At 42.5% G+C, this 14,504-nt stretch overlaps 1 protein-coding gene across 7 annotated transcripts in view; it reads right to left on the bottom strand.

Annotated features, from left to right (window-relative positions):
- Positions 1 to 14,504, bottom strand: part of MCPH1 (microcephalin 1) — a 271,189-nt gene that overhangs the window by 221,083 nt on the left and 35,602 nt on the right. For all 7 annotated transcript variants that reach the window (XM_045055128.1, XM_045055125.1, XM_045055126.1 and 4 more), the window contains 3 exon segments: positions 11,293 to 11,380; positions 8,088 to 8,202; positions 2,269 to 2,412 (listed from right to left, as the gene is read on the bottom strand). In XM_045055128.1, the coding sequence (XP_044911063.1) occupies positions 2,269 to 2,412; positions 8,088 to 8,202; positions 11,293 to 11,380 (347 nt within the window).

Genomic DNA, 14,504 nt, shown 5'->3' with positions numbered 1-14,504 from the left:
GTGGATGAACACAATACAAAGGACTGTGCTTTATTTCTTGGATTATCTGGAGTCGTTTTTTGCCTCTACAGTTCTCTAGCCATAAATGCTTACAACCAAGAAGAGCTGTAAGACTGAGTCCTATTGGATCGAACTTCTGGTATACCAGGTTGCCCACAGGAAGCTAGCTCAGCTGGGAGGCACAGACATTTTAAAGCGGAAGCCAGGCACCAAAGAAGACTAAGCAGAAAAATGAGACACAAGACTCTTGAAAACCACAGAATAGCCACCCTATGACTTGTGCTTAGGACTCCTTTGACGTGGCGGAAACACGCACCTGTATCTAATCTGAGCCACTGGTTTTGTTTGTTACACGCGGCCAAAGGTAACCTTAACCGGTACAGGTGCGCACTGCACATTCACATACAAATACAAATTCAAGATAGGCTAAAATAAACCATAAAGGTAACAGGAAAAAACACACAACAATTTTAAAACCTTGTGGTGGGGGAGTTCTGAGCGTCAGGGGAATCCTGGATGCCCTAAGGAAAAAACGAACAGATTTGTCTACATTAAATGTAATGTTTCTGCTTCATATAAGTTGCTGCATGTTAAATGAGAAAACAAAAGATTTTGAGTATTTCAATTAACAATATATTTACTGAGTGCCTACTATGAATGCACACTGGGCTCCACACTAGCCACGAGAAAATGTTGCAACATATGACGATTATTGTGCATGATATAAAAAAGACCCTTACAAATCCGAAAAACAGGCAACTGGACAAAAACATATAATTCACAAAGATAATGCAAAAGTTGTAATTACTGATAGAATCAATAACATAAAAATACGTTCCTCTCATAAAAAGTGACCTCGAAAGCTAATTAAACAAAGAAATGCGGTTTTTCTATCCCAAACTGAAAAAGATACGGAATCACACCATTTTCCCAAACCTGGAGAAACTGGCTCATAAACAGCGGGCGACGGTAAAATGCCATTTTGAAAGGCAAAAATTTTAAATTCCATCTTTATGAATTAATAGTATGGAAATACACAGGACTACACAGATTTACTGAGAAGCAGGTCTACTGGCATACGGATTGTAACAGTGAACAGGAAATGGAAAGCCTTATGACCACAAATAGGAAAATGGTTAAACAAAACACAAGAACCATACCATGCAATTTAAGAAGAATAAAGACTTGCAGCACTATTTCTAATAAAGAAAAATTGGGAAAACCTCCACTAACAGACGATTCAGCATCCAAACTCTGAACTACTCCGCAGCATCTTAAAAAGAGAAAAGAAAAGAAAGGGAGAAGTAGGGTCCATACCTACTGATTTGGAAAAAACCTCCAAGCCACTTGTAAGGTTTAAAAAAAAAAAAAAAAAGGCTTAAAATAATAGGTATGCCAGATTCAATTTAGGTGAAGAAAGGCTACAGGTCCACAGCACACAGAAAGATACAGAAGCCTGTGCACGTAGGCATATGCCACACCAGAAACAATGTGGAAAAACACGCCAACTTAAAATGTGGGTTACCCGTGGGCGGAGGAGAATTCGATGGGAATCCAGATGGGTGTTCACTATGAGCCACATGCTGGTAAATGTTTTATGAAAATGTGCTCGGGGCGCCTGGGTGGCGCAGTTGGTTAAGCGTCCGACTTCAGCCAGGTCACGATCTCGCGGTCCGTGAGTTCGAGCCCCGCATCAGGCTCTGGGCTGATGGCTCAGAGCCTGGAGGCTGTTTCCGATTCTGTGTCTCCCTCTCTCTTTGCCCCTCCCCCGTTCATGCTCTGTCTCTCTCTGTCCCAAAAATAAATAAATGTTGAAAAAAAAAATTAAAAAAAAAAAAAAAAGAAAATGTGCTCACACATTATTTAACCGGAAATTTTAAAGATAGCCCAATAAAGAAAAACATAAACTCATGCAGGAGATAATTAGTCTAAAGCAAATTCTCTCAAAAGAAGAGCCTGGTTTATTATTTAAAAAAAAAAAAAAAATCCCAAAGATATTAAAAATCACAAAGGGGCTACAAAAAATAGATTCTCAACCTATATATCCAAAAAGTACACGCCCAATATATGCTTAAAATATATGCTTTAAAAATCTTAATGAAGCCTAAGATTTTCTGGAGGAAAATATTAACACAGTCCACCCTGAAAGAGGTAAAAATCTAGTAGAATCAGGAAACAAGTGAAGTATCTAGGGAAGAAGGAAAAAACCTTCCCCCCACAGTTCACTCAGCAAGTGCTCTGCTCCCTTTATAAAGTGTGCACACTTACAGGTAGGTGACAGGTTCTCCCTTTTCTCCTTCATCTGCTGTAACCTCTTCTGCATGGTGTTGTGCTGGCCGCTGCACATTTTAATTGTGGGACTGTACACCAATGAGCCATTAGATTCAAATAAGAGAACAGGGACATCATTATCTGAAAATAAACAAAAATCCAATTTTAAGCTTTAAAAAAAAAAAAAGCCTTCTTACTGCAACCATCTGATTCGTTTCAAGGGAACACCCCACGGCCCATCCCCGCGGTCCTCCTCCTCCCCCTTCACCATCATCACCTACTACGGCCAATGCTCTGTCATCAGCCTACCACCTCCACGATCATCAACACTGGCACTAAAACTGCTGACATCTGCTGAGAAACGCCCACCTGCCAGGGACTGTGCACGAAGCACTATCGGTGCACCATTTCATTCAACCTCTCCCCAAACCATGCAGCAGGTATCAGAATTTAAAGATGAAGAAACCAAGAAACCAAGTTAATTTATTTGTATGTGCCCAGGCTCACACACCTAGTGAGACGGGAAAGCCAGAACGCAATCTGGCTCCGAACTGTTGGTGAGGAGAGTCGGGGTACGTCACCCCAAACGTGCCGCTTTGGTAAAGGGGTTACCATGGGCAAAGTGTAGTCACGTAACAGCAGGTGAAAAGAAAGGCGCTCTGACACCCCCCAGCCCAGCTTCTTCCTCAAGACAGGAGATAAAACTCCCCCTTTGAGAGGTGTACCCCCTGCACATTATCACCAGGGATGGGGAGCTGACCAAGAGAATCCTGTAAAACAGACCTTGTTAAAATAACCCGTGTTCTCTTTTGGTCCTTCTTATATGTCACTCTTCCACGGCTGCCCCTCTCTGTTCAACGTCAGCACGAAAGTTCTACCACTGCATTGGGCCTTCAATTCCTTTGAGAGCCCCCATGTCACAGAAAACGTACAAGCATGTACACTTTTCTCCTGTTAGTCTGTCTTCGGTAACAGATCCCCAGCTGAGAACCGAAGATGTGTGTGGGGAAAGTTCTCTCTTCCAGTAGTTTTCAGCCTGGGTTACAGAAACCACCACCACTCACCAAGCCTCCCTGACCTCCAACACACGTGCGCACACACACACATGCACACACAAACACATGAACTCTGAGGTCAGGAGTCCTCCAGCCATGAAATGAGGGCTAAATTGTGTGTCAGTGCACAGGTGTGCCTTTTTCTGGAATCCGTACCTTGCTCAAAGAGAACTTTAGGGCTCTGACCACCTCCCCTCACCCACCAAACAAAAAAACCCACCAAAAATCATTCAGTATCTTCTCCTTTGTGACTCTTAAGCCTGAACAACTCTAACTACAATTTTGACAATATGCAGACATATGTCAGTTGTATCTTTAACACCTTTTATTTGCAGTATTTTGATTTTTATTAAGATATAAATTTGATTTTTTATCTATCAGTACTTTGCCCAACTCTTTTCAAATCCAGCATCACTGGTGTAGGAAGAAGGCCCAAATGGCAAGAGGATGAAGGAGGCAGAGAGATCTGGTGCTGCCGTGAGGCTGGAGAGGAGACCAGATCAGAGGCCATGCTGTGCCGCAGGACATGTTAAACACAGGGTTTCATCCGAAAGACGCTTCCTGACCATGACACTGTTGATGCTGAAGCCCTAGGTGGGGTGTCCCCCTGACTTCTGGTTTACACCCTTCTGACCCTAGTCAGCTGACAGATGGTAAGGACACAGTGCCTCACGGGGCCCAGTCAAGGAGCCGCATGAAGGGCTCATATGGGGTTGATGCAGGCTTAGAGGGAATCAAGCAATCACTCGGAAGCAGGAGTCAGGATCCTCGCAAAGAAGGGGCATCAGGCAGAAAGTGACGTCAAGAACTACCGCGTGTTTCTGGCTGGAGCAGCACAGCAGACCGGACGGTCAGAGTGAGGCTATAAAGGAGGGACCAGTACAGCACAAGAGAAAGACTTGACTCTCGGACAGGGGATGACTCAGCACGAGAATGAACAATACAGGCACGGTGTGTGGACAATTATCTGGCAGCACCATGCAGGCCAAATGTTCATTAATTCTGCTGCGTTACTATGACAGATTCAAAGCAACGCTTGATAATTCTACATAAAAAATTTCAGAACACAGAGAATTTGTGACATGGCAACATACACTAAAACGAAAAACTAGAGAAATGAATGTTTCCTTTTTCTATGCTATACACTATATAGTTACCGAAATTGCTTACATGCATCAATGGCATGTTGGGACTGGCCAGAAACCCTGAATTTAGGTGGTGAAAAAGGCAAAAAAGAGAAATACGAAAAACACATATAGTACTTTAGAGTTTCATGAGGTCCTAAAGTATTTCTCTAAATCATTAAAAGAACACATGTAGGGGTGCCTGGGTAGCCCAGTTAGTTAAGTGTCCAACTCTTCTTGATTTCAGCTCAGGTCAGGATCTCATGGTTCCTGAGTTTGAGCCCTATGTTGAGCGTTGACAGCCTGGAGCCTGCTTGGGATTCTCTCTGTCTCTCTGCCCTCCCTACTCTCTCTCTCTCTCTCTCTCTCTCTCTCAAAATAAATGAATGAACTTAAAAAAAAAAAAAAAGAATACATCTAACAAAAGAAAAAAAAACTTCAATTTTAAAAATGGGCAGAGGATCTAAACAAGACATTTTTCCAAAGAAGATATATAAATGGCCAACAGGCACATAAAAGAGACTCAACATCATTCAACACCAAGGAAATGCAAATCAAAATCACAGTGAGATTCCAACCACATATTAGAACAGCCATCATTAAACAGATAAGAAATAACAAGTGTTGGCGAGGACGTGCAGAAAAGGAACTCGTGTACACTCATGACAGAAATGTAAATTGGTGCAGCCGTTGTGGAAAACTCTATGGAGGTTTCTCAAAAAACTAAAAACAGAACTTCCGTATGATCCAGCATTCCACTTTTGGAAATCTACCTGAAGGAAACAAAAACACTAATGTGAAAATATATCTGCACGCCCATTTCACTGCAGCATTAATTACAAAGGCCAAACAAGGAAACAACCTAAATGTCCATCTATGGATTAAGGGAAATGTGGGTATGTGTATACACACACACACACACACACACACACACACACACACACACACACGACTATTATTTGACCATAAAAAAAGAACAAAACCTTGCCATTGATGATAACATGGATAGGCCCTGAGGGCATTATGCTACGTGAAATAAGTCATTTAATGAAAAAGATAATACTATATGTTATCTCTTATATGTGTAATCTATAAACAAAATCAGAAAACAAAAACAGAAAAACCAACCTCATGGATACAGAAAACAGACTGGTGGCTGTCTGAGGCCCGGAGTCGGGGAGTGAGGAAAATGGGCGAAGGGGGTCGAAAAGCACAAATTCCCAGTTGTAAGACGAGCAAGGCATGGGGGTGTGATGCACGTCAGGGGGACTACAGTTAATACTGTGCTGAAAGTAGCTGGGAAACTGGGTCTTGAAAGTTCTGTCCTGAGGAAAAAAATGTTGTATAACTATGTATGGTGATAGATGTTAAGTGGACTTGTGATCATTTTACAAAATACACATGGGATCACTATACTGTACATCACAAACCAGTATGTTATACCAATCAGACTTCAAAAAAACCCCAGAAATGATTCTATGACTAAATACATTAAGGACAAAAATGTCTCTATTTTTTGATTCCACAGAAGCAGCCTGTTGCTACCAGAAATGAAAAACGTAGGTAACTGATCTTCTACAGTGAATACAGAATATTAAAACCCTTGTGCAAGGTGCAACCATAAACAAAAGTGATTGTGCCACTGTTCCAGTGCTGTAATGTTTTACAAGTAATTCAAGACAGGAATAGAGTATCTTGAAGGCAAGTAATGCCTACACAGAGAAAAAAGAAATACAAAAGCTATATAAACTACAAATGATGTCTACATAAAAGCATCAGGGAACCACTGAAGAGAGCAGGACCAGATGAGTCAAGATTCTGGAGAGGGGGAATGCTCAGAGGCCAGCTACTAAGCAGAGGATGCCTTCACCCCCAGGAGGATTTATCATTAAAGGGCCTGGGGCAAGAGGCTGAAGGTCTGGTCTTTGAGCATGAAGAGAGCAGCTGCTGAGAAGTAAAAGTACAAGCAAAGAGAAGACAGAGCCAACAGTTTGTCAGTATCAACAAACTCAAGAGAAAACCAAAAGCTTCCCCACTGAACAGGGCAGAGTAGAAATCCAGTCCTTGCATGCATGTGATTTCACCCTCAAGAAAGTTGCCAAACTCTGAAGCTACAAGAGGCGGGATCCCAAAAGCGAAGCAGTGTGTGATGTAAAGTTCTCTGTGGTTTATTTTCTCTGGAAGCTGAGAGCCAGCCAGGGGAAGGGGTCCTAGTTACGACTGCAGGCTCTCAGTGGAAAGGTCTAGATGGCCACAGCCTGGTATCAGTGTCATATCAGAAGTCTACCAAGCCTTACCAAAATCCGAGAAGCTCCTATTCAAATCAGTCCAGATAAAGCCTACTCCGTGGGCTTAGCGGAGGAAACTGGAAACTCGGTATCTAAGAAAGTAATATTGCCTAGAGTTTCAAACATACTTTATAACTAATGACTTGCCTTCAATTACAAAAGCCATCATTCCTCCTGAGACAGGGCTAGATGACAAAAGGCAGGAGGAAAAAAACATACAAAACAACAGAGCAGAGGCATTCAAGATCTTGCAGATAAGAAGAAAAAATGTGAGCGATTTAATCAGAATAGCAGAATCTATTACAAAAAGGGAAACCCTAGAACTGCAAAATAAAATAACCAAAATTATGAACTCAAAAGATGAGTTTTATAGCAGATTACACGAAGCAGAACGTATTAGTGAACTGTAAAGAAAAGGTCAATAGACAATATAGAAACTGATACACAGAGGGGGAAAACAATTCAAGCACCTCTGTGAACTCCAAGTAGGATATTTAAAAAGAAAACTGGCCCATGAACATAAAATTCAAACTGTTGAAGGCAAAAAAGCAAACAAAATGCAGAGTTAAAAGGAAATAACTTAAAAAAAAACAAAAATATAACTGTGGGCTAATTTGCAAATAGGTATCATGAAAACTCAAAGACAATAGAAATATGTTTCTTTTTTTTCCAGCTTTACTGAGGAATAATTGACAAATAAAAATTATATATATTTAAGGTAAAAAAAAAAAAAAAAAGAAAAAAAAGAATTGAGGCACCTGGGTGGCTCAGTAGGTTAAGCATGTGACTTCAGTTCAGGTCATGATCTCACGGTCCATGGGTTCGAGCCCCGCATCAGGCTCTGGGCTGACAGCTCAGAGCCTGGAGCCTGCTTTAGATTCTGTGTCTCTCTCTCTGCTCTCCCCTCACTCTCACTCTGTCTCTCTCTCAAAAAATAAACATTAAAAAAAAAAATCAAAAGAAAAAAAAGAATGTATCATCTAACATTTGCCTATTTTGAGTAACAAAACAAAAACACCAAGTATGAGGTAAAACTACAAAGTTAGATATAAAATAACAAAGAAATAAACAGGAACTTATTAGAATAGGGCTTCTTATCAAAATCTATTCTTCCATAATGATTCCTGAAAATAAAAAGTTCTATCAATTTGGTGAGCAACCCCAAGACTGCGTGGCTGATTAGCTCAAATCCACGGCCCCACAAGCAGCCACCGTCAAGCTTCCGCAGGCTGGACCTACGGAGTCCCCCCTTACCAGTGTCCACCCTGGATGCCACTGGTCATCAGACAAATGAAACCAGACGTCCACCAGAACAAGTGCCCAGGACCACGCTGTCTGTCTGGACTCACCCAGAGTTGTTTTTTGCCTCTGGAGCTCTGTAGCCATTTTCTGAAATTTCTTCTGAAGTCTTTTATCATGTTCTGGCGTTTTAGGAATAAAATCTTTGGGCTGCATACACTTACGCTGTGCAAAAAGGACATAAAAATGAATACTTTGTTGCAACCCTTTCATGTGCATTTGGTATCTTTTATAACACTGCAAATAAAACCATCTTAAAGAGGTACTTCTTGCACTGCATGTGTAATAGCAACAGTCATTTCTTTCTGTGCATCTGTAAAAATATCAGAATTTTAAGAATAAATACTGTGCTCTAAGTAGCTCTGTTTTCTCAGGCATTTTCTCCTGACATGCTCCCAGCATTCTTACTTTCCATGAAAGTTCTTAAAGGAAATTAGTCTTTTCTTTATTTTGGTTACTGTTATCTCTCCCCCTCCCCCCACCAAAATTATGACATAGTAACAAAATACAAAAGCAATTTTTTAACTACCAGAAAAAAGAACCATTATTTAATCTCGCCCTATTGTCTTTAAATCACAGTAATTCTATTCAGCCAGTGAAACCCAAAAGCTCTAAACACACACAGAAGGTGTGACGCACAGGATGAAGCCCAAGCCTTGTAACCAAAAAGTCTTGGGTGAATTTTCTCACACCTACACTCGTGTTCTTGACCGAGCATCCTGCTCTCATTCATTATTTAACAAAAATGTTGTGTCAGGCACTGGTCTTGAAACAGAAAAAGATTCTTGCTATCAGGAGCTTATGCTTTATTAATGAATGACAGAAAATAAACCACAATTAATAAGTAAAATAAATTATATGTGTGAAAATAAACATAATTAGTAAGTAAAATAAATTGTATGTGTGTCGGGAGGGTTAATTCCAGCAGACCTGGAACTGGCCTCAACTGTTTTCCCCGAAGTACACGCACAGCATGCAATGTACTGATGAACAATGTTGCTTTGTAACAGAGAGTCCAAAGCATCTGGGGGCATTTGTATTCTCAAGGCCTGTCCACTGCTTATCACCAGCGGGAGGGCTCCGCTGTTGGGGGAGGTAATACACTCACAACAAGGGTACGTGACCACAAACCGTAAGAGGCTCCCCCCACCCGCCTCCCTGTCACCGAGTGCTCCACAGACTCCCCAGCACGGTCACGTAGAGTCCTGCGGATCTTCACGGGCAACTGAACCCTACAAAACGGCCACCATGACTACAGTGCGTCAGCAAGGGGAAAGCACTACAGACCAAAGGAGCACAGTAGGCGAGTGGGGCGCCAGGCAGTCGGCAGAGGCGAGAACTGCCACAGCACACAGGACAGTCGGAGGGGGTCTCACGGAGAAAGGAACCCGGGTACAAAGCCCCACCGAAGTCAGAAAAATGGTCACATCATGGAGTTTGGGGGGAGCAGCTTCCAGACAGAGGGAACAGAAAACGTTCCGGCTCTAAATCACAAACATGCTTGGGATATGTGCGCAACAGCAGGGAAGAGGGTCAGGCTGGCAGCAGAAAGAGTGAGGGAGGGGCAAGCCGAGACCCTCCTCCAAAAGCCCAAGAGACTACGGTCTGCAGTCACGTTCACTCTGCAATTGCACTTAGAAGAGGGAAAGGGAATGTTTTCAGGCACAAGCAAACAAAGCGTATAAGCTGTCGTGACTTAGGACTCATATTAGGAAAAATGACAAAGATTAGTAATATCCAGGTGTGGTCACTGTGTAAACAGGGGCGACTGTTCGCATCAGAGAGCATGCACATTTCAACCCAGTAATTTCATCTCTAGATTCTACACCTGGAGCAATTAACTCAAATATGTCACATACACAATGTGCTGACTGAAAACCCACAATGATTTAAGGGTGCATGAATCCAAGAAAGGCACATTTATGCCATAGAGTACAATAGGGACAAGTGAAGACGGCCTACATATGCTGTCATGAAAGAGTCAAAAACACACTGTTAAGTGAAGAAGAAAGCAGCAATCTCCCAAACAATATGTGTAACATTGGAGAACCTCAATCGTACAAAACACGCGCGAGCATGCACGCATGTGTGCGTGTGCGTACTGGCTTCATCTGTGTACATTCAGTGTTTTACAATGAAAATACACTCGTATGATTAATGTGTTTTAAAAACATGTACTTTATTTTTAAAACGCAAACAAAGAGGGGCAGCTGGGTGGCTAAGTAGGTTACATGTCTGACTTCAGCTCAGGTCATGATCTCAGGGTTTGTGAGTTTGAGCCCTGTGTCAGGCTCTGTGCTAACAGCTTGGAGCCTGGAGCCTGGAGCCTGCTTTGGACTCTGTCTCTCTCTCTCTCTTTCTCTCTGCCCATTTCCCCCCCTCAAAAATAAATAAAAACATTTAAAAAAATTAAACCAAAAAACCACAGCAGACACAGCTATTGCTAAGTGTACCACAGAGAGTCAAGAGCCTTGCACACTCTATTTCACCTATACCTGAATGAGATCTGGGTGGACAGAGACTGAAGTTAAGTGCACCCCGTCAGTGCACTACAAATCCTGGCTGGCCTAACATAAATGGAATGGAGATAGAGGATTTAGTATTTACAGAAAATCTGAGGCACCCATGGGAACGTCTTCTCTAATCTACAGGAAATGTATGGTTCTAGTCTGTCTAATTCACTTTGGAGAAAGTCTGCAAATCTCTTCTCCAACGGGCATTCTCATGCGCAAAGGGACTCTTAAGTTTCATAGTAAACCAGCTTACCCTCAAATAAAGAAATCACAAAGTTTTCAAATAATAAAAGAGTGAAAATGCTGTAGTTCAAATATGGATTAGACCTCAAAGTGTCTTTATGTCTGCACAGATTTTCAATAAACAACTTATTCACTAAATAACTTGGATATTTCTGCTTCAGACTTTTGAGATTTTCCAGCTAAACAGCAGAACAAAGGTATTTTGCTGCCGACATAACAAACCGAATTCTGAAGTAGTTCCCAGAGCACCTGGATGTTTGCTGGTCTCTTGCAACTTCTAGCTTTCTGTTGGGCAAACACATCTCCTTCCACTTCTCACAAATTTAAAGGATAAATGATTTCTGTAACTTTCTTAAAAAGGCTACATGAAAAGAACAATACCAGCAGCAGCAATACTTAAGACAACTCTTGAATGCATTCTAAAAAGTTTCATTTTCTAGGAATAGAAGAACGAATAAATTCATAGTTGCCACTGTCCATATTGAAATCACATACTTACTTTTTTTTTAATTAGGCTTGGTAAGTGTTCCCTGGTGTTAGCTGCAGGGAAGAGTGATTCATCAATATGTACTCCAGCTGTCCTGCATCTGTATAATTAAATTGATACAGCATAATGAGCATTTGTTTCTGTTAAATTCACATAGCATTAAATCTGCACATATGTCAGTTACCAATTTAAGAAATGCACAGGCCATTTTAATAGACGTGGCTTTTAAAGTAAGTACATCTAGGGGCGCCTGGGTGGCTCAGTTAGTTAGGCGTCTGACTTCAGCTCTGGTCATGATCTCACAGCTTGAGAGTTCAAGCCCCATGTTGGGCTTGTGCTGACAGCTCGGAGCCTGGAGGCTGCTTCAGATTCTGTGTCTCCCTCTCTCTCTGCCCCTTCCCCACTCATGATCTCTCTCTCTCTCTCTCTCTCTCTCTCTCTCTCAAAAATAAACATTAAAAAATAAATTAAGTACATTTATAAACAAATACAAAGGGCAATATAAATTCAACTTGTCAAAGTATTCTCTACACAGTGTTTAGAGTGTAAGAGTAGAAGCAGGCAGCAGGTAAAGGAAGCACAATTTTTCCGCGATAACTTTAGTAACATCCTTCAAAATGATCAGTGCATGGCACACACACAATTTAAGCACATGTTACTAAAGGAATAATATGAGAGTAAACAGGACAAAAAAATGAGTGATGTAGAGATAGAAGGTTCCTAAAGAAACGAGGCTGGCAAGTTTATCTTGGCCCCAAAACTGGGTTCTCTGTCTTGTGTGTTTCACCCGGAGAGCAGGGTGGGCCGATGACAGCTACTCCGGGCTGTGCCCCACCCCCCAGACCTGTCTGCCCCACAACCTGCGATTCCGTTGTTCTCGCTCTGCAGCCCTTCACCTCCCTCCCTGTCTTGGGAATCCTCAGACCATTACCTACTTCTAAGCATTCAGGTGCTCAAATCTAAACAATTACAATAATTTTCTAAATGATCTCCTTACATATACTTTCTATTCTTCCCATTCATGTATATTATTAATACTGAAAGATGAAGCATATAACATTTTGCTCACCTCCCCACAACCCAATCAAAAGCCTTTGATCACTCCTATGTTAACAGAATAATTTCACCTGTTGTTTCAGTCTTTTTAAAAGTACGGCCCCTAAACCCAACTCTGACCATATTTCATTAGATTGTCACTGTTCAACATCTGTATGCAAATGACAGATGAAAATACAATTAAAATACAATGCAGAAAGAAAAAAGAATAGGGCAAATATATCCATATTCATATAGAAAGTTCTCTAAAATAGATTAAGAACAAAAACACAACTTCAGGGACATATGGGACTGTATACTGTATATAATATGGTAAAGTATTTCTCATCGTAAGCAGTCTGGAAGATTACGCACCACACTGACAAGAGTATTTATCACTAGACTTAAGGAATCTCAAAGGGTGGTCAGAAGACCTCTAGGGTCCCCAAGACACTTCTGAGGGCATGTGAGGTCAAAACTACTTTTAGCACAAGACCTCATTTGCCTTTTTCACTTCTCACTCTCTCACTAGCACATGACGGGGTTAAAGCCAAATGACACCTGTGATCCCGATACAGTAAACGCAGAGGCAGATTTGGAATGCAATTGTCTTTTTATTAAGCCAGGCACGAAAGAAGTTTGTGTTGCACAGAATGCGGCACAAAAACAGTACTCTGAGCACAACAACAGGTAGAGCAGAAGCCAGAGGGAGCACCCATGATGCTGTGATACACAGCAGTCAGAAGCTTCAGGTGGGAGGCGACCCCCAGACGGGCGGGTAATTCTGATGAGGAAGTGCATTGGGGAGGACGCAGATCTTCCGTCGGGAAGGACAGCACAGGCAGAAGAAGTGTGACAAAGTGAACAGCAGTGTGACAATTCTGGGAAAACACACACCACTGGGTGTGACTGCAGTGACGATGCCAGTGACAAGGAGTTCACACAGGTCACCCCAATGGCCTCATCTGCTAACCTCCTGAGCTCGGACGGCCCTCGAGCTGTGGGCCCCAGGGTGCTAGAGAGGTGGGGGACTCTGACAGGCCACTCTGCAGGGTGAGTTCCAGGATGGGGACTTTGAGGGCAAGGAGACCAGTCAGGGACTATGGGGGTAGGAGATGCTACTGGTTTCACCAAAGCTGCGGGACTGGGTGCAGATCTGAATGGGCAATATTTAGGAATAAAAATGGGATGTTCTTTTTTTTTTTTTTTTTTTTTTTTTTAAATTTTTTTTTCAACGTTTTTTATTTATTTTTGGGACAGAGAGAGACAGAGCATGAACGGGGGAGGGGCAGAGAGAGAGGGAGACACAGAATCGGAAACAGGCTCCAGGCTCTGAGCCATCAGCCCAGAGCCCGACGCGGGGCTCGAACTCACGGACCGCGAGATCGTGACCTGGCTGAGGTCGGACGCTTAACCGACTGCGCCACCCAGGCGCCCCAAAAATGGGATGTTCTTGAGCTCTTGTTAAAACTGATGGACTGAGCACATACATTTTTCTCTCCTGCTCCCCAAACCTCCGTCAAGTAAGGGTAAAGGAAAACAAAACGACACAGAACAACAGAAACAAAGAGTAGATGAGAGACATCTGGGCAACTGAAAAGCCAATACAGAGAACGAAAGCCGAGTATAGAAGCTGAACGAGGAAGCTTGTGAAACCACAAGGGACTGGACTCCTCTCCTCATACCTCAAGGACTCGGAGGCGGGGGTAGGTCTGACATGACCACAGTCAGGGCCATCAAAGCAGGTGACAGGTTCAGTTTTCAGATGACCTGGACCAGAGACGCACTGGACTCAAGGACACCAGGCTGAGCTCAGGTTAAGGACCAAGTTTCACACAAAAGGAAATGTGTTTGTGTACATTTTCAGATTCAGCTAAAAACACCTTCCACAGCTGTAATTATATAAAGTAAAACGGCTAATTCACCAACTGCTGACTTTACAGAATCAGGAGAGGAGAAGCAGTGTGTGTGTGTGTGTTTGTGTGTGTGTGTGTGTGTGTGTGTGCACATGCATGCGTGCACAGGTTGGGTGTGTGTATGTGGAGTGGGGTCCCCCAGAAGGTGGCCACGGGGAAAGCTGTATTTGCACTTCCACACTAGAAAGTCTACACAGTGTCAAAAGCCAGACGTCACGGCAGCAATGGAGACACAGTAGCTGGGAACGTGGAGGCCCGGCAGAGCTGTGGCAA

This window comes from Felis catus, chromosome B1 (assembly GCF_018350175.1).
Source record: "Felis catus isolate Fca126 chromosome B1, F.catus_Fca126_mat1.0, whole genome shotgun sequence".
In the NCBI taxonomy this organism is placed as follows: Eukaryota; Metazoa; Chordata; class Mammalia; order Carnivora; family Felidae; genus Felis; species Felis catus.
The sequence above is the reverse complement of the archived record's forward strand: the minus strand, read 5'-3'. Positions and strand labels throughout refer to the sequence as shown.